Raw genomic sequence first — 21,203 nt, forward strand, 5'->3', positions numbered from 1 at the left:
GTTATAAAATGATTTAATAAAGAAATCAGTATAATGAATCGTGATTTTATTTGTAACATAAAACATATTTCATTATTTTAAAATTGAATTTCTTAAGAGGTCGGTAACTTAAAGATATAATAAATTAATATTTAATATACTATATACATGCTGCCGTGATATTTTTCTGTATGTTTCAGATGAATTCCTTAAAAGGGCTAGCATGCCGCTGCAGATCAGTTTCTGTACAAGACCATGAAACGAGAGCGTTGTCATGGCTAAACAAAGATTTAAACCTAGCATGGTTGATTAAATTGAAGTATAGGTTTTGCTTATGGAACGAGAGGGTTGCCATAACAAAACCCAGTAGCCTAAAATGAATGTCTGGGGTCAGACATGGAGCCAGGATGGCCGAATGTTAGATATTGCAAATAGATGGCAGTAGTTTACGGTTAAAAGAAGTGCTAAGTTACACTAATAGATGGCAGCAGTGGGTAACAAAGTGGCGTTAGTAGTCAATAGTTTTGACAGTTGAAAATTAGAAATATGAAGACAACATTACAAGGGGGCATTACGGAGAGAAACGTGAACGAAGAAGGACCTACAATTAAAGTAGTAGTTCGTTGTTTGAAGCATATTGTAGTCATTTATAATTATTGCATTACATGTAAAAGATTAAAGACAAATAAAGAGGAAAAGGAACAAGTGTTTTTATCAAATAAATGTGACCTACCCAAAACTTTACAACTGCAAGATGCGACCGCTAATGTGTAATTACTAATTAGTAATTACTAATGACTAATTTTGCCTTTCGAAGCACGGAAGTGAACGGATGTGTGTGTGCTAACCTCAGATTATAAAACAAAAGGCAGCTGTAGCGCACTGAGCATTATTGAAAAGCGAATACAACATCAAAAGGAATCATTCATCATTAGTAAAAAAGCACTAGTCAAATTAAAAACGTTCTAAAAATAGAAAAGTCATGTTTTTCTTTGTGGAATTGTGTCTCGTTTCATCCAAGTTTCATCTATTTATTGAGTCGCTGAAATTATTGGTTGGAAGCAAGCAAGATAATCACAGATGTCTCAAACATAAACTGGCCAATGAGAAGAGTTCCACCTAGAAATATCTTTCCATATTTAATAAATGTGACCCATCCAAAAATTTATAAATTATATAAATTCTTTAAGTGTTTATCACTTTTGACTTATTAACAAAAAGACGCGTCGTTTCGTACTTACTACTACTAAGTATAATACTTTGCGTATTTGCTTGTGTTGCTCGCTCCAGCTGTCTTTTGTTTTATCTGGAAGTAATAAAATTGTGATTTGTACCAATAGCTTCGCATCATTGATTACCAAACAAATAATCAAAGTTTCAAATATCAAAAGATCAAAATACTCTTGTTATTGCAACTGTATTTCACAAGTAGCCTTATTGAGATAATATAAATAAAGGTATGTAATTTCAGTAAGATCGTATGCAAACATTTTTGTTATATATTTGATATTTATTTGACGCTTTGTGCTTGATTTATGTATGTATATCTTCCTTGTCTATGCTATAGTTAGCAGAGTTGAATAAAATTTTGCATGTTAATAAAAATTTAAAAAAAAATGTTTCAAGGTCAAAGTTACCTTTTATGGACTTAGTTTTCTGTCAATAAGTATAAATAGGATAAAAAAACATGATATGTTCACTTATTTTTTTCACATATCAATATATGGTGCCGTTACGCAATGGAAGAAATTTCGACTTCTTGACTATTAAGCTGAGCTAGTAAAAACTCTATCAGTTAATGAAGGTACGTATTTAGTACCTATTTACAATTGCAAGTTATGCGTATATATATTAACAAATATTTCTATAACAATAAACCTTCTTATACCAATACTAATACCAAAAATTCAGCGGGTTTATCTACTTTAAGGTTAGCTATACTATAAAATGACTACGTTCAAAAAATCCGTCACAAAAATCAGTTTTTATAGCATCAGGTGTGAGTTGCGACGCAGTACGTGACGCGTTTATGGGGCGACGTACACAAAGGAGCAAGAAAAAATTGATCCACGGGAATACCCTGGCGCAATCCTAATATTCCTGCCTCTTAAAATATAACAATAGATATAAGACTATGCTTCAAAGTAATAACGACCCTATTACAAGAACAATAGAACATTTATTCGTTAAATTACACATGGCTGCTTAATTTCTCGATGAATACATAGTAGCTAGGCTTATTTTGACGCCGCGGCGGAGGGAGAGTGAGAGTGAATCGATTATGCAATTGCGTAATTGTGTAGTGGAGCAATTAATTTATGCGACTAACGCAATCTTTCTATATGCACGCTTGGCCTATTATCACTGCTTGGAATTGTCATAATGTATTCATTGGGTCGATAGCTCGCAGCTCCTCATTTGAGATTTCAAAAGGTCGTTGTCCGACGAATTTTGTCGCCTGATGTGACGCAAGTTTCGACGGTTTAAATGCAAAAATTTCGACAGAAAACCGGATGATATTTTTATAGTGTTAAAAATAAGCGAAATTATGTTAATTTGTGAATGTTTGCCTCTTGAAATTTTTGAACAAAAACAAAGATTCGATCTTATCTTCTCGGTGTAAATTTTTACGGCCGATAATAAATTTCAATCACTCGTCGTCGTACATTCAGCAAATAAAGTTCTGTCTTTAATCTCTGATTTTGTTCTATATTAGGCTAAGCCAAGGTATTTAAAAAATGAAAATATATTCTGTTCTCGAATTGCGACCGAAAATTATTAACACACATTTTAATAAAACTGCCGTTATTATGTTGTACATTCGCATAATGAAACACTTAGCTAATAATAAAGAAATGCTTTTTTCATTTCGTAAGAACGATAATTACTTGCTTATTTATATTAAAATATAATTAAGCGACCAAACAAAACATCTTAACTTTAGTTGTGCATACATAAGCACGTTTGTTCCATGTTGTTCCCACAGTCGAGTACGGGCTAAGGATTTTAAACTATTGTGTGTGGAATTTGAGCACAAAAGAACCACTGCTTGGTCATAACAATGACAAAATTTATAATATACATATTTAAAGTATTATAGAACACCTTATGTATGAAATTCTTTTTAATTGTACGTCGGATACCATAAAAATATTTTAACACAATTTTTAGCTTCACATACGTGGAAAAAAGCTACGTTTGATTGATTAAGAAGATAGATAGATAGATATAGATAAGTAAATAGATAAGTATAATTACTCATTTCCGAGTCAATGTTCAAGCAATGTTCTTAAGTTATCTATATATCAGTGTATCACAAAACATCTTTGATATTTTAGCATGGATAATTCGTGAGTCACAACTAAATAAAACCATCTAAATAGGTAATTTGGCGTCTGACAACCATTTTGATACTGCGTGGTTTCTTTAAAGACGGAGCCCCCAAAACAGCCGACGTATTGCGTAATTCTTGGAATTCGTCCTTATTTTTTCTCGGAACTCAACGTTTTTTTGCTATGGAATTGTATTATCTTTCTGCGTAAAAGTGTAATTGAAGAGGAATCCCCAATATATATTCTTTTTTGTTGCTACATATTACAGCCTTACAAGTTAAAACATTTTAGTAGTCAACATGTTTAATGTAATAAAAGTTATAAATAAAATTATGTGTCTTCAAAATTACTTTAAACTACATTATTTTTTTAATGTTTTAAATAAACTCCGCAAAGAACAGACCAGAAACAAAGTCGCTGGAATATAACAATTTCATTTCGACCCGCGTACGCCAATAAAAGCTCACTATGGGATTTTTTATTAAGCGCATCCATCAATCGAAGCCCATAAGCGCCTTAGCCACCTATTGTGGCTCGTAACGATCTAAACAGTAAAACCAATCCCAAGGAGTGTTGCCATCAGAAAGGCCAGTCGTAAGTCTGTCAGACCCTCTTTTCAAGCAGGTTACACACTGCGTCAACCCCAAATAAATGCTATAAGGACAAGTGAATGATTATGAAGAACAAAAGTATTTTTAGGACTTTAGCACCAAGCCTTTGTTTGTGTTCACACGTCCGTAAAGTAATCGTTATCATGAATAATATTAGTAGGTATATATACATGTTTCATGTATTATCGTTCAAACTAAAAAAACATATTTTTATAGTGTTGGATAAGTACACAATTTTAGTAGAGGAAAATTAATGAACTATTATAGTCAGCTGGATTTAGGCATAATTAACCAAGATACCAGTTTACTACACATGTGTCCTAAAATAATGCTTGTCTGTAAACATCGTTAATTATCTTTAAAAAATCTATGACAGATTGAAAGTGTGTTTTCTATTACAACGTATTTACATTTGGCTAACTTTGCGTCCATACAAACGAATTTGTATGGCACTGTATGATCGGTAACAATGTCGTTATAAAGACCGACCTACCTTTTGTGATCAATACAGTTCTATACGAACTCCATCTGTAGTCGATCTTTTTTTGGGAATCGTAGAAAAAAAAAGCAATTTAATTATAGCATGTTACTTAAGTATGACGTATGAATATGCGCATCCCTTTGTTTCATATCATTTCCTAAACTAATTTTACATTGAAGATCGTGTCTTGTTTATTAGCGCTTTGTTTTGGCATCGAATTCACTTTTTGATTTATCTGCAATGTTTTCGTCGATATCAGATCTGCTGTATCATAACATCATCCGATGTTTATATTTACATCGAACATACTATGATCTAAGATTGCGAATCATGCTAATTCGTCTCGAATTTAAAGTTTCGTAGACAAATTTTCAAGTCTTAGTGTGATATAAGTTGAATACATATTATAATGTTTTGGTTTTATATCATTGCTTGGTGTTTGTTATGTTATTCTCGGTCACGTAGGCCCAAGAGCGAGAGGTCCGATGCTTGAGTGAATAGTACGGATCAGAGGAGAGTAGATGGAAGTTAGAGCAAGACAGAAGAGTGGCGTGACAACAAACATGGCGACGCCGGTTGCCGGTCGAACCGGTTCAGCTGTACCACGTGCTTACTGCGCCGTATACCCGCTCCCGTACGATGTTTGTCAACAAACGCCCTATGAAGGTCATTCTTGAAGGGTTGGAAGACAAAGGACTCCGTATTGCATAATATCATAAACAAAAGATTTTTTAGCGAAACGGGACTATTTGTACGGCGACCTTAGGATAGTTTTGTAATAACACAAAAAATACTCGAACGATCGATTGTTGAGTATGAATTATATAGATGAAACAAAATATTTCCTTAAAAATGAAGTACCTAGGTAAGTAGAGTAATTTCTATATTTTGTTGCAATTTTTTTGTTGTTTTATTGTAATAAGTAATTAGAATTATGTTAACATACATTTTTAACTTATGCGGCACTTAAAATATTTTAATTTTATTAAGGTTACGAAAAGTTGAACTACAACAAGATGGCTATGAAATTTTAAAAACAAATTAGTCGATATTTATTTATCGCCATTGATAATCGGCATACAGATCTGCATGTAATGTACATTGTTTTTTCAATTGGGATACGATGAATGATATAATTACCTACAAGCACGTTTAATAATTTAAACGGCATGATTACGTGGTTTTGGGCGTATCTTAGATGATGCAATGACGCGCAAATGGTAAACAATATATGAAAACAAAATCACATGTCTTTATAACGTTTTTATTAAACTACTTCGATTATTTCTTTTATTTCTTTGTGAGGTTAAACGAGAACATCTGGTTTCTATATGCGTACCAAAAAGCTATGAATGCTATGCTATACATCGTATGTATAAGAAAAAATAAACGAAAAAAATGTAAACACGTCAGCGGAGTGAGCGAGCACGCATGCGCGGGCGAGAGGCCACAACATCAACGACGCACTAGTTAGCGGGGTGAAAGGTGCGGGGAGGTGATACGATGTGCGCCGCTCAGAGTTGAGCCGGCAACTCCTCAGTTGGATTTTAGAACATCGAACGGGCGGGCGTGTGTAGGATGGATCGCTAACGACACCAGTAGTTTTTTTCATTCCGCCTTCTAGCAGTGTTTGTTTATTACCTTCAGGCACACTTTCCGTAAATCCTTCTCGACGGTGGTGCTTATAATTTCTTTAGTTTTAGCGTTTTAGGTTTTTATCTTGTCTTAAAGCGCCGTTCCGATTTCACGTCGAGAAGGCAGCCGCACAAGTTTGAAAGCGGCTTTTTGAGAGTAGTAACACCTACTCGTAATTTTGTTATCATTTAACAACACGTCAGGCAACAAATCAAAATGGTGAAGAAGATATCAGAAGAAAGTGTAGACAGCGGTAAGTGATCATTTTCTTACTTTTATTATAAGCCATATGTTAAACGTAATCATTACTATTTTAAGAATCCGCTGCAACTTCGGTGGAACTTAAGTTGCAGGTGTCTTATAAATATAGTTATGTTAAATAAAGATCGCAACGATACTTTAATCTTTTGAATAAATTGCTTTTTGGCTGTTATAGAAAGGTTAATATAGTTAGATAATAGACAGATAGGGCTATCGTTACGGCCTTTATTAAAATTTGAAGGTAGTTCAAACATTTATGTTAACAGTTATATTATATGCTATTATTGTTGTTTTATTTTCGGGAAATATGTCTTAATAGTACATGTACCTTCAATTTAAGCATTAATTTAAGTAATTGCATCATCGCTTGTGAGTAACGCTTACGAGTCATATTTTTTTGCATCACTCATGAAATTAAACTCTTTAATACGATGTATTACATTATTCAACTGTTTATTATGGAGTTGGATATTGTTATTTATATTTACAGTTATTATTAAATTCCAAAAGTAATCTTTGTTACTTTCAGTAGGGTTTTTATAGATAGATGAACGGGAATGATTTATTGCATATTGTAATGTATTTGCATCATAACACTCAATCTTAACATTGCCTTAGTATTAAAACTTACGAACTTGTGACGCGTCACAATACTTGCGGCAATTGGTTTTCTATTTAGAGCTTCTATAACTATTTGAATGTCTTAAATGATTCTAATTAGGTATTTATTCGTAGCTCTTTCGATCTTGTTTCATTTTGAAAACAATCTGATATTTAAGGAGTATATAAAATCGTTTTGAAGCACAATTTATGGTCAGAAGAAGCATGTTTTTTTGTAATCGTAAATAAAAGTATTGTACCAAATTTAGTATTGAGTTATATTTCGAAGAAAGTATTTTTAAATAAGTAAAAACAAATCGATTTAGATTTAGCTAAGATTCGGCAATACTTGGTTGGATGACATGTATCAAACATACATTGTATATCTTTTTGCATCCCTTATTCTGGTCTACCTTCATTCAGTTATAAATAATCATATGAATTTTATACATTTTACTATCTGTTTTAAGTGTGATATTTTTTTATAACAATTGATGCAATTCGTAATCCCAATTCATTTAAGTCTTATCAATGGAAATATATCAACGTGTTGAAAAGTGATAAAAATGAATAAATAATGGTACCAAAATACTTAACCAATGACCTAAAGATTTACTTGTCATTGTATACGCAAGTGTAAAATTTCATGAAATTCAACATCAGACTATATTTCGTAACATAATATCATTTTACTATGTGATATAACACAGCATTATTATTTATAAATTGTAATAAATATCAAAATATTTGATGCCGCGAATTTTTCGCGTGTTGTGGGTTTCTTGTCGTACTTTTATAGCGCTTACATATTTTTTCCATGAATGCGTTGATAATTTAATGCAATTTCTTTATTATCCACACTTGTATTTCAACATGGCCGCTGAAGCGAGACGCCCCGCGGCGTTCATTGTCAAGGTCACCTAACATCAAACTGCGCAACGAACTTAGGCACATACATATTATAGTGTCCGTAGGTACACATTGTACCGATACAAACAAAAACGAAAATGATCGTCACAGTTATATTTAGAAAATACAAAGATCACTAGTAAGCAATTAATGAATGAAGCAGGTATATACAGGAATAGGTCAATGTTGTTTTATGAGAGAAGTAATCTTCGTTTCGAATACATATTCCGAAGAAATTAATTAGTCATTCCATCTGAAAAATTAGTTACCTTCATACAGAATGCATAAGGGACATATCGAGTTAATCTTGTTTGCAATTCATTCAAAGATAAACACATTATAGCAAAATTTAATTTACGACTTCTATTTTATGATCTCCGTTGATTAAACTTAGCAATTTGCGTTATCGAATCAGTGTAACCTTGACCATGCCAAATTTTACGGTAATTAAAGTGTAATACAGAATTTCCTTTCTACGGTTACTGGTTCTCTATTTATTCTGAATTCATGCTTTCGTTCCATAAGAGTACAAAAACTACAGAGTCACTAACAATTTTGGTTACGTTTACAGTTTGATAATTGCCCATAAGAAATTTACTATACAAGGTTTTTAATGATACCTTTTATATATAATTGCGAGGGCACATATCGCTTACATAAGTGTTCGTTCGATATGGTACTAATACTGTGACCAGTGAAAGCGGTTAGGTAAATTGCACAGATAGCTTCGCCCTCATCGAGATTTCACTCTGATAACTATCTGGTTTAGTGACAGTGCCAGGTCGAGCTGGCAATTTATTCAACATTGCTCTGCATTTAGTGTAACCAAGTCGACTTTGATCTTTGAATATAGTTATTATAACTGCTTGCGGGTTTAATTTAGTGCAGAACAGTAACTCGTTCACCTCAGTAGCTACAAGCTTTTTGTTCCAAATGAATTATCTTGTCTTAAACATTTTATGGTAAGGGCAATAGAAAGTTGTTCGTTTGTTGCTAGCTCGAGGGTATATAAAAGTATTGAGTTCTTTATTCAAACTAAAGATCGTGGCCAAGATTAATACCGATGTCTGTGTTAGAAAGCGGAAACATTACCGAATAGGGCGCGGATTGCCTTTTTGGAGAAAGATGAAAATGTATTAGAATATTCGTTAAATTGTTTTATAAAGACTGATTTAAACAAAGTAAGGCGTTTGAATTCAAAGAGGTTTTATTGTTATGAGTTACCTATTTCACTATGACCACAATGTAGCAGTGGAAGGATAAAGTAATTTGTAATACCATTAAAGTAATACTTTGTACTAGTGAAGTTTAAAAAAAATATGATTGTTTTTGATATCGTTCTCTATGCATTTCAATTTCATCTTCAGACTATTACTACTACTTTTAACGTTATTTTTATAACAAACAGTTGTATCCACGCGAGCACTACGATTCTCTTCGTCTACGGAAAGATGTAGGTGGTTCTTTTTACGTATCTAGGTTTCTGTAACACTTGATAACCGCGTTGTGAATCACAGTTCATTAATAAAAGGATAACTTAATTTGATTGACGTTTTATTAAGAATGCTGTCCGAATGTTTGTAAACAACACTTTGAATAACTATCAGTTCGGATGTATTTCATAAACAGGAAATTATTTCATTAAAAAACACTGTCGTTTGAGTGGGTGTGCCTCCTGATTGTTATAGTCGCCATTTTATTGCGCGTTTGCTACGTATCCTGTGTTTTGTTTACTGACTCTAAGCTTTATTATTTTGCAAACAATATTGTTCCCTATTCCATTGCATTAAAGGCTATTAGATTGTTCCTTCATACTTATTGGCATATCATGTAGCGCTCTATTCCGAGGTCATTCCATGTAATTATTAACTACCAAGCTCTACTGAACTTTAACTATGATAATCATTAGACAATGTTAAGTATTCGTTTGAAATCATTCTTGTTTTTCAATTGTCAAGTTCATTGAATTTTTTTTTTTTTTTAATTGATTGATATATGAAACATTAAATAACTAAACAATTAATTGTATGAATATTTCACGTTTTATTATGAGGGCAACGCGTATTAGTAACGCATCGCACACATCGAGACTGTATCAATAAGGAAGTCAGTCTGAATAATAATTATTTTACGGAACTTGTGACACAGACGATTTTAGCTCACGACAGCAATACTTGAATTCTGGTAAAATATTACAATACAAAATTGTCTAGAAGGACGACTGGTTACAAGATAATTTTAAACCGGTCAACAGAAAACATACATAAAATTATGGATAAGTATCAAATGTCTGTTCGATGAGTTTTATATTAAAATAAATGAATAAAAGTTTAGTTATCGGTTGTCGTAGGAAAGAATTCATAGACCTCGAGTTGAAATGATCGCGTAACGTGGGCGCAGTGCGCACACGCAGCGATGGGTGCGGCCATGTAGGTCGTTGAACCGGCTTTGTTTGCCAACTCAGCTGCACTCGCGTCTCCCGTCTGAATAATATTATCGATGACATAGCGTTCCCAATAGATACAAAGGGCCGATTACCAGTAGTCATTAGCGAAACATACGTCAACCGCTTTTTTGTACGTATGTGTTCAAATACAAACACAACCTCGGTGAAAATGTAACAACAATGCCTTTGCAGAAAGCGTAGTGAGAGCTATCCACTCGGGTCACTATTGTTTTCGATATGTTATGAATGATTTTAAAGTTATATTTTAAAAGAGAAATTTATAATTTCAATCGATGGCGATTTCTTTAATCATTCAGTGCCCTCGGAAGTTTGAGAAACTTTGTATAATTTTATTGTTACACAATCGCTGCTGTTTATAACGCATAGTGTCCCTTTAGGTGTAAAATATACTGTGAACGGATGTGAAAGCTGTTTGGATTTAACGTTAGTTACACGTCGGAAGGCTACCGTTTTAGATAAGATAAGGACGGGTCACGTTCTGCTACTAATATTATTTATGTTCAGTGTAGACTACTCTTTAAGATGAATCTTGGCCGTATAAATTAAATAAAGGCAGACATTTCGCAATCGATCCTCTGTTCTGAAGACGACCTCGTAACATTTTGAATTTATTGTTTTGACCTGAAAAGGGATTATGTTCAAGTATTCGTAGATATTGTATCTGTTCCTATATCTTGCTGTCAATTCATTGACAGATAAGTTATTATTTCAATAACAAATTATAAAAAAATATGTGAATTCCTTAAATAAATATTACTGATAAATATATTCTGATGTTTCTCCATTAAGAAGGTATTGATTTTATTGTAATGATTATAATTATTAAATAAAATAACTATTTAGTTTGTATGTCAAAGCAAAATTTGTATCGACGGTTCTTTTAAAAATATTTCATCTAAATAACGATTAAATCAATATCGGTACATATTTCTAGAACATAATAATAATAATTATTATTATCGATTACAAACATAACAAAAAGGTCGTAAATGTAAATTAATTTAATTATTGATTGGATTTATTTCTCGGTGTATCTGGTTTTTGAAAGCCTATATTAAAACAATCGTGTGATGTATAGACACATATTCATACCTGGTTGGTGTGTTGAACATAAGTGTTAGTGGACTTTAAAACAGTTTCATCTGACGCTTAATAGCGTAATGCTGACTTGATTCGCTGACGTTTTCATTATATTAAAATCATATTATTATATGTCATAAACCTTTTTTTAAAGTTACGGAACTTGAGGAAGATAAAGGATCCAGTTTATACGTAGCGTAGTCTTCATTTATGTAGGTATTTAATGAGAAATTATGTATTGTCAACAGGCGTCGGCCGCGGCAGTAGTCAGTCAGGGAGTGAGCGAGAAACAGACGAGATTCCACGCGGGCCGGAGGCGTCCGCGCCGGTGCCCATCCCCGACAGCGAGGACCTGCAGCGGCGCAAGGAGGAGGCGCGCAGGAAACGTCGCAGGAAGAAGCGCTCCGGCAGCTCGGTGGTCACGTCATGTTTCCAAGGTAAGAGGCTCATCATACAATACATCCTACTACTATTATAAAGGCGAAAGTTTGTATGTATGGATGTTTGTTACTCTTTCACGTAAAAACTACTGAATGGATTTGAATGAAACTTTACCACAATATAGCTTATACATCAGAATAACACATAGGCTACAATTTTTGAGGTTTCTAATGTGAGGTCGTAAATAAACACATTTTTTGCGCTTACATTGCAAACGCTGACTGAATCCTACAAGATAGATCAAAACAATGTACTACAGTATTGTACAACTTAAAAAGGTCTACAAAAAAGTCCGTGATGGTATATGTTTATCTCTTAGGAATAACCCACAATAACCATTTTTTATCCTTTACTTTGTACGAGAAATAATGGCTTATTTACGAAGCGATTTTAAGCGATTACTAGACTAGACGGGACGAACCTGAAGTCCACGCGAACGAAGTCGCGGGCAAAAGCTAGTTACCTAATAAAAAAAGCGGGAAATCGGTGAAAACAAATTGCAGTCCATAAACAATGCAGTTTTTTTAGTAATCCGTTTCCCTGTCGAGAATAGCAAATTATTCTGCCTTACGTAATAATAGATTGTAAGATTAGATTGAAATGTTCATAAAACTTGTGTCGTAAGTTTTCAAGATAGGATAATAAATATCTTAACATAACATGATACATATGCACGGTAAGTCAGTACTCAGCACTTAGAAGGCTTCTATGACACGCGCGTACTAAAATTGTACATATAAAATCCCTTTACTTAATGTATGACGCACAGAAGAACATTACATGAGAAACGTAGTCATCATATCGTTTATTAGATTTGTCTTAAACTATTAGGCTTCTGTGGAAGGAAGGAAGATATTCACATCCTCTACCAAACAAATACTTGAATATTCAGTACTCTTACTATTTTACCGTCATTTTTATGATGAAATCTACAAAGAAGAATGAGTAAGGAACTTTGTAGTTATGAATTATATTTTTGATGAAATTTTTTTTATTTATTTATTTATTGGAAATAGTTACACCATCGACTTATCTAACACATTCACTTAGCAGTAGATTCAGGGTATTAAATCTAGGTGAATAAATCATTACAGGTGTAAACAGGTGTAACTCTTTATACTGCACTTGAAATTTACCAATATAATAATGAAAGTATGTTATCAAATATTGATTGAAATCGTTTTATTTCAGACCTTTACAAGCTCACGGGCGAGGTTCTGGGCGAAGGGGCTTACGCCTCGGTTCAGACGTGTGTCAACATATACACGGGGCAGGAGTTTGCTGTGAAGATCATCGACAAAGTACCGGGGCACGCCCGCGCCCGGGTCTTCCGCGAAGTGGAAACCTTCCACTATTGCCAAGGACACCCAAACATAATCCAGCTCATTGAATTCTTTGAGGACACGGACAAGTTTTATCTTGTCTTCGAGAAGGTAAGAGAGCTCATTCTTATCGATATTTAGATAACTTTTATCAATATTATGAAGAAATTTTATTCTGTTATGAATTTAATATTTCGTGGTATTATTATCGGACGTACGAACAGCTTACATTTAAAGTGTATAATTATATTCGTTAAAATTAATACGAATGTAATAAAATTATCATATGAAAAGTTCTGGGTAATTCTCTGTTGTTATTTTTTTTTTATTATGTCAGGTACCGATTAATTATTTTACGGGGAATATATTTTAATTATAAATGCAAAATGTATTTACCTATTTCAAACTTAGTCATTATTATATGTATATATTATTTACTTCTTCATACAAAATTTGTTGAAATTGCATTATAACAATTAGTAACCTAGCTAAGTTCTAATAGCTTAGGTTTACTTATATAATCATAGGCGTTTCATGTTAGCCAATGATATGTCAATATGAACTTAGCAAATATAAATCTTGTTAAGGCGTCACATGCTGTAGATTTATAATAATATATTACATATACAGTTTAATGATATTATAGTAAGTCTATTATTTAATTTTATTTGTACTTAACGAATATTTTTAATATACATTAAATTCATATGGCCAATATTTTAATCTAGAAGTATTCATGAGATTTGAGCAGTGTTACTTAAAAAAAAAAAAAACAAAACACTACTACTGCTCAAAAAATGATGTTTTCATTGTTCATATATGTATGTATACCTCTATAACTTTTTAATTTCTCAATAGATATGGAGGTATAGTTAGTCTTTATGTGTGGAAATAATGACATTGGCTATAGTATTGAAAAAAGTTAAACATTCCATTTTCAAATGTAAATAAAATTATTCCTGAATCATTTATCTTTAGTTCGTTTTAAGCCAAGCATTCTTCTTGTTTAAAAAAAAAAAACGTAAACGAACACAATAAGGTTGGATATTAATAGTGTACGAAATACATGAGTCGGTTTTAATACGTCTTAAATGTTTACATTGCATTTGTTCTACGTCAAAGCTTATATTACCAGGTCCATCGAACAAAACAAAAACAAATACACATTTCAATGTGTGCAAAATAACGATTATCATTATTACACACACATTAACATTCGCGTGTTTGTTTATAAATTGTGGGTTCGTTAGATTAAAATATGAGTACACGTTTATTAGTCGAAAGGTCATTTGTGATTCGCGTTCGATATCTTCATAAAAATATGTAGTCATTTACCAATCGTTTGGGGTCAACGTGGTTATGTAAACTGCGTGAAAAGTATTTTAGTCAAAGGCAGGTTTACGGCCTGACGTTTTACGTCAACCCTTGCCTGGGAATGCTTTTGTTAGTGAAATAGTTTCCCACGACAGTACTTATGTACTCTATTTATGTATATCGGTTGTTGCGACACTTGCGGGTTTAATCCTGTTTCCATTTTTAAAAATGTTTGCCTTGGAAAAATAATGTATGTTTTTTTTTAATCAACTTTTTTTTTAATTTTTCAATGATAAACTTTTTTTGTCATTATCATTTTGTTTTTCATTTAGTTCAAGTCAACAAAACTCAAGAAGTTCGCACGTTCCATATTGATATTGAATTTAAATTTAAATTGAATGATTTTAAATTAAAATATAATATGATGATTGTAGGTATGCGCCATGTCTATAATCACGTGATGCTATGCATGTTAATCATTACTTATGTAGATAAAATTATTAATTATTCGAGAACATATTTATGGTCAATAAACTAATCTATCTAGCTAATAGTGATTCAATCAGGTTAAGGCAGGCAGGGAAGCCGGTTTATACCAGCCGTGTTAAGCTGCCCACAAGGCCAATGCTAGTTGCTACAAATGTTTTAACGTACATAATAGCCCGTATGCGAATAAACTTGGCTAGTCGTCGACAATTGTCTTACACAGCATTTATATTCAGTCGGCTTCTATAGGTACTTTATTGCACCAATAAAAAATACATAAAAGTAGGAATTAATGCTACTGCGTTCTTTGTCAAGTGCAAAAAAATTGTAATTGAAATGTTTGCAATACAGAGACAATAAAATTATATTCCCCGTACAAATTTAAATAGAAGGTACCATATGACATAAACACATTGTTATTCATATATGTTTTATGAATCGACCGTCAGGAAAAACAATTGCTTTTGAAGCTGCCAACGAGCGATACGTTGTTAATGATAGGGGTGTAGTAAATTAGGGGGAAATTAAAAGAAGGAACTTCCTCGTTGTAATTTGTTAAGCGAATGGTCCTTTAAATGTCTGAGAGGAAAACGTAACATAACGTAACGTTTTTCTTTGTTACAGATCAACGGCGGTCAGCTCCTGTCGCGAATACAGGAGCATCATTACTTCTCAGAGCCGCAAGCGGCGGAGATTGTGCGCGAGATAGCGAACGCATTACACTTCCTGCACGGCAAGGGCGTGGCCCACCGCGACCTGAAGCCAGAAAACATTCTATGCGTTAACCGCGACAGTCTCTGCCCGGTCAAAATTTGTGACTTCGATCTTGGGAGTGGGATCAGTTTTACTTCGAGCCTCGCGAGCCCACTGGCGACTCCTCAACTTATGACGCCGGTAAGTTCCTACTGTTTTTTAATGTTTGTAATGTATCTCCGTCAATATTAATGAATTAATTGAATAAATATTGAAACAGCTGGTTGGTAGCAAAGTTGTACCAACAACAACAATAACAGCCTGTAAATTCCCACTGCTGGGCTAAAGGCCTCCTCTCCCTTTGAGGAGAAGGTTTGGAACATATTCCACCACGCTGTTCCAATGCGGGTTGGTGGAATGCACATGTTGCAGAATTTTTATGAAATTTGTCACATGCAGGTTTCCTCGCGATGTTTTCCTTCACCGCTGAGCACGAGATGAATTATAAAGACAAATTAAGCACATGAATCAGCGGTGCTTGCCTGGCTTTGACCTCGCAATCATCGGTTAAGATGCACGTGTTCTAACCACTGGGCCATCTCGACTCTTTAAAGTTGTACCACTTGAATAAAATTGTACGTTATCAATCAGGTGGGCAGTGCGGAATTCATGGCGCCGGAAGTTGTATCTCTTTTCGCGGGTTCGGCTGCGACGCACTACGACAAGCGCTGCGACCTGTGGTCGTTGGGCGTGATCGCTTACATACTGCTGTGCGGCTACCCGCCCTTCCGCGCCGATTGCGGCTCTGACTGCGGCTGGGAGCGTGGCGACAATTGCCGCGCTTGCCAGGACTTGCTCTTCACTTCCATTCAGGTATGCATCACCATCCACGTGTTCACAATGCTTAGGGGTTGTCCATTAATCACGTGAGGCTTGAAAGGGGGGGGGGGGGAGGGGTTTGATAAAAATCACGAAAATAACACAAGGGGGAGGGGGGGTGTAGTAAGATATCTCGTGTATTTATTTTTTCGTCTAATGCGCGATTTTTAAACAAATATTAAGCGGCGTGTAGTGACCTTGACGGATTTTGTTAAGATTAGTTGTAGGTACTAAAAATACACGTGATGTTGAGAAGTGGGAGGGGGGGTGTTCTTAATACTCACTACGTATCACCAATGGGGGAGGGGGGTTTAATAAATGCTAAAAAAAGATCACGTGATTAATGGACAACCCCTTAACAACAATATTTTCAAAGTACGCCAAAATGCCGCAATGTTCATGTAGTGACAATTCTAGAAAACAAAATAATAACATCGTAAATGACACGGTAGCTTCTCATAACAAAACATCCGAAGTTTCTTAAAACAATCGAAACGTATAAATATTTAGATTATCGATTCAGTAATATCGTAACATTTATCAACAGAATACTACCGCGAAGTAGTTCTCGACAAAATATTTAACCCCATGCAAGCAAAAGTCAATAAAAACTGATCAGTCCGCTATAATATTTTGAAGGCATCAATTGATGAAGGATGTCGTTTAAACAGGAAGGGCGATATTCATTCCCGGAGGAGGAGTGGGCGCACATATCGCGCGAGGCGAAAGACCTGATCGCGCAGCTGCTGGTGCGCGAGGCGTCGCACCGGCTCAGCGCCGAGCGCGTGCTGCAGCACCCGTGGCTGCGCCGCGCCGACCCCGCCGCGCTCTACCCGCCGCTGCACACGCCGCATAACATCAAACGGTGAGCACACACACACACACACACACACACACCCGACACACTCGCAGGCACAAACAGTATTTAGCAAACAATTCCTCATTTTAAGAACAACAACAACAACAACGGCCTGTAAATTCCCACTGCTGGGCTAAAGGCCTCCTCTCCCTTTGAGGAGAAGGTTTGGAACATATTCCACCACGCTGTTCCAATGCGGGTTGGTGGAATACACATGTGGCAGAATTTCTATGACATTTGTCACGTGCAGGTTTCCTCACGATGTTTTCCTTCACCGCTGAGCACGAGATGAATTATAAAGATAAATTAAACACATGAATCAGCGGTGCTTGCCTGGGTTTGAACCCGCAATCATCGGTTAAGATGCACGCGTTCTAACCACTGGGCCATCTCGACTCTGCCATTTTAAGAAATTACTCTTAATACTATTTTACGACTAGTGGTGGGGATGACAATAGTCCAAGAGGTCGGGATCGAAACTGCCACTAATGGCATCGTCATCTTTGATATTCAATAAGGATTGGCGTAGAAAAGATACCTGTCGATTGTTGAAGTAGCTATTTTCGAAACTTACAAAATAAAATGAAAGTGAACACAAGTAGTATAGTGGAATATTGTTTGTTTGTTGACATGTTAATCAAGAACTTTTTGTATCACAGCTGAGCTATCAGCCAATTGCATTTAATACGTAAATGTAACGTTTGACTATAGTGACAGTGTAACATATTGTAACTTACCCTAAGTCCGAAAACCTACGGACAATTTCAAATTAGATAAACAACAGTAACTTTTCTGCATACGCAATACGTGTTCTAAAATGCACATATTAAATAGTTTTTTATTAGTCCTTTATAAAATTTTGGGTACTATTGTTACTAAAACGGGTCACAAAGGTTATTGTGCTGATTTGGATAATGTTATCAATTTGAAGCATTAATATAATTAATACATTAAGTGCAATAACGATAAAAGATGTTCTTTTATCTAAATGATTTTGGCGGCAGTTTTAGTTTTTGGCCTATCGGTTGCGATAAATTCGTATTAAGGGTAATTCACTTTTGTAATATTATGATTGATAAAACAGCAGAATAAAGGCAATCAATTATTATTATATCTGCTTCTTTGTTTTTTAGATTATTGAAATAACAATACCTATCCAGTTCATTTCAACAGTTCTTATTATAAAAACACCCCAAATTCCGGTGATAGTTTTTTTATTGGTCATTGAATTAGTGTTGTAGAAAAGTTCTTCTTTAATTAATAAAGGAATTTCCAGTTTTAAATGTGCATTATATATAATGATAAAATATTTTGATGAATAACAAAGGTCAAATTACAAAGTAATTTAATTAAATATACATCAGCAAATACCCATAATATTATTACATTTATATGTATGTTGATCACCTGCTATTACTCTCGATATTTGTAAAACTATAATCAATATTTATTTACTTGCTTAGGAACGAGCTCTTATACTATGGACATAAATGATCTCAGGTTAAGCAAAATACCGCAAAAATGTAGCATACCAAGAAAAAATGTTTGATTTATTTTATTTCACCCACAGCAATATGTCGGCCCGCAACCTGTCTAACTTCGCGGAGTCGGCGATGGCCGTGAACCGAGTGATCCAGCAGCACTTCTCCATGAACTACTCGTACATGGAGCGTCCGGCGACGGCGCTGCGCAGTAGCAAGTCTTGCCAGCCCAGCCCCGAGGGCATCCTGGAGGACGAGTTGGAGCGTGCGGGCGTGGCGCTGCAAGCTATGGCTGTGTGCGAGCGCCACTGTGGCGACTTCTGCCCGCCCTTCGGCCTGTCGCCGCCCACCGAGTCGCAGCTCCTGCGTCGGCGCCTGCAGCACACCGACGAACCTCTCCCCGTACACTAGCCACCCCGACCCCCGACACCGATCAGAACTTATCGATTGTAACATTTCATGAGTCGCGCTAGTGATCACGATTGCGAGGGAGAATTCGGACATTATGCGATAGTGTGTTACCGGTGCCCTAGACACCCGCCGATTTGCGAGTCAACATTGTGCGGCTGTGCTCACTGCGGCCTGTTGCTGCTTATTTTTCGCGTGTGACAGTGTATCCTGCTCGAGTGCGCGTTCCGAGCGATCACTCCCACGCACACCCAGTTGTATAGTTAGTGATAAGGGCTGCGGACACGGCCGGCCCGTCACATTCCACCGAGCGCCACAGTACAATGGCTGGAACTACCTCGACGCGTCAGTGTTGCGAGGTCGAGTGTTGTTTATGGTTGCAGCGAAAAATGGTCAACATCGGCTAGAGACTGTGCCAATGGATACTAATACCTCCAGTAATAGATCCGATCGCAATAATACTGTGAACGGTACTTAGAGCTGTAACAGTTTTATTTGAGCCTTTTAAAGATATATTTTTATGAATAAATAAAAACGACTGAATAGTTTTTATCGATATGTAGAGTATTTGTGAGTTTATGTTGAGGCGGTCACGCCGAGACCGAGACCGGTCGATAAAATCGTATTATATTGAGATAGTTGTGCTGATCTACATACTTTATTACAGATTACAGAATAAATATTATTTTGGATTTATAAAATCCGATGTTTTAAATTGAGCTTATTATATTGTGTGATTGCCTTTTGTTCGTGACCTATCCTTTGCAATAAAATTTGTTACTTTCGATAGAGTTTCGGATACTAGTCTGTTTATGTGATTGTTTCTGCATTTTTTTGCACCAACTGGAAAACCACATCTCATTAATTAAGAATGAATCAAGTTAAGATTTATATGAAAGTTAAGGACAGTATGTGACATTTTCGCTGAGAGGTTCAAGTGTAAGTATGTATATGCGCATAATTACAAACTAAGAATTAAATTCGCTTTGTATTGTCTTATGTCTAAAGGGCACTCGTGAACTGATTGTATGAAATGTCATATATTTTTGACCTGAACTGTGTTGGTTAAGTGTTGCATGGGGTTCCATGGAACTGCCATAAAATTGTGATCAGTTTGAATACTTTTATATTGCTGAAGAATGAAGTGTTATAATAATGTTAAGTGTAGACTTGCTAGACTGTAACCCTGCGTACACATTGATTGGAAAAGGTACACGCAGCGCCACCCCTAATGTTTTTTTTTTTCACAAATTTTATATTCTATTTCCATATTAATTACAAAATCTAACTTATTCTTTATACCCGGTGGCTTTATCCAATCAATCCTAAACTTACGCAGTACTTTGTTAAAATTTTGTTTTCAACTTAATTATTGATTTGAACTGTCATTTGAAATACAGATGTTTGAATTTTCAGTTTGTTTTTTTTTTTTGACCCCGAGTTCGCATTTTGGTAGTAACAAAAAAAATACATTCATATAAACGTACATTATACTTGAATATTGATGAAAATTACGAAAATCTTTATGGGTAGTTTTTTTATATTTAAATGAAACGGCATAAATTAGTGTGACTAAATGTTTTAGTATTTTTTGGGATGTCCCAGTCGAAACAGGGATTCATATGGTGGTTTCATATTAGAAACAGCACTGCAATCCCCTCTGCTAAATTCTGGTTGTAACAATAAACTGAACTCCAAGTTTTACTATATGATGTATAGCATGATCATGTTGATTGACGTCATGATTACAATAAACAACGATAAAAAATATTGAAATGAAAGTAAACCTTAAAATGACGATTTTGGGTAAAACTATTTTTTAAGTAACTCCAAACACTACGCGTATATTAAAAATAATTAATATACGCGATTCATCCGTTATAATTAGTTTTATCCAAACACTACTGCCAAACATCAATATTCAATATTGTTGTATGTCGGGTTAACGTGTGAGTGAGTCAGTGT

General features: G+C 34.9%; 1 protein-coding gene across 1 annotated transcript; it reads left to right on the forward strand.

The window, feature by feature from the left end:
* Positions 1 to 5,919: 5,919 nt before the first annotated feature.
* Positions 5,920 to 20,653, forward strand: LOC124530674 (MAP kinase-interacting serine/threonine-protein kinase 1-like). The gene is made up of 7 exons (XM_047104926.1): positions 5,920 to 6,291; positions 11,604 to 11,792; positions 12,988 to 13,229; positions 15,543 to 15,812; positions 16,263 to 16,484; positions 17,162 to 17,355; positions 18,920 to 20,653. The coding sequence occupies exons 1-7, from the start codon at positions 6,255 to 6,257 to the stop codon at positions 19,239 to 19,241; spliced, it is 1,476 nt and encodes a 491-aa protein (XP_046960882.1). The 5' UTR covers positions 5,920 to 6,254; the 3' UTR covers positions 19,242 to 20,653.
* The last annotated feature ends 550 nt before the right edge of the window (positions 20,654 to 21,203 follow it).

Source organism: Vanessa cardui, chromosome 6 (genome assembly GCF_905220365.1).
Source record: "Vanessa cardui chromosome 6, ilVanCard2.1, whole genome shotgun sequence".
Taxonomy (NCBI): Eukaryota; Metazoa; Arthropoda; class Insecta; order Lepidoptera; family Nymphalidae; genus Vanessa; species Vanessa cardui.

Excerpts from the sequence above, each read along its gene's own strand:
- LOC124530674 (XM_047104926.1), top strand. The coding sequence starts at position 6,255 with ATGGTGAAGAAGATATCAGAAGAAAGTGTAGACAGCG. Across the intron at positions 6,292-11,603 it reads AGAAGAAAGTGTAGACAGCG|GCGTCGGCCGCGGCAGTAGT; the intron begins GTAAGTGATCAT and ends TATTGTCAACAG. Across the intron at positions 16,485-17,161 it reads TGCTCTTCACTTCCATTCAG|GAAGGGCGATATTCATTCCC; the intron begins GTATGCATCACC and ends TCGTTTAAACAG.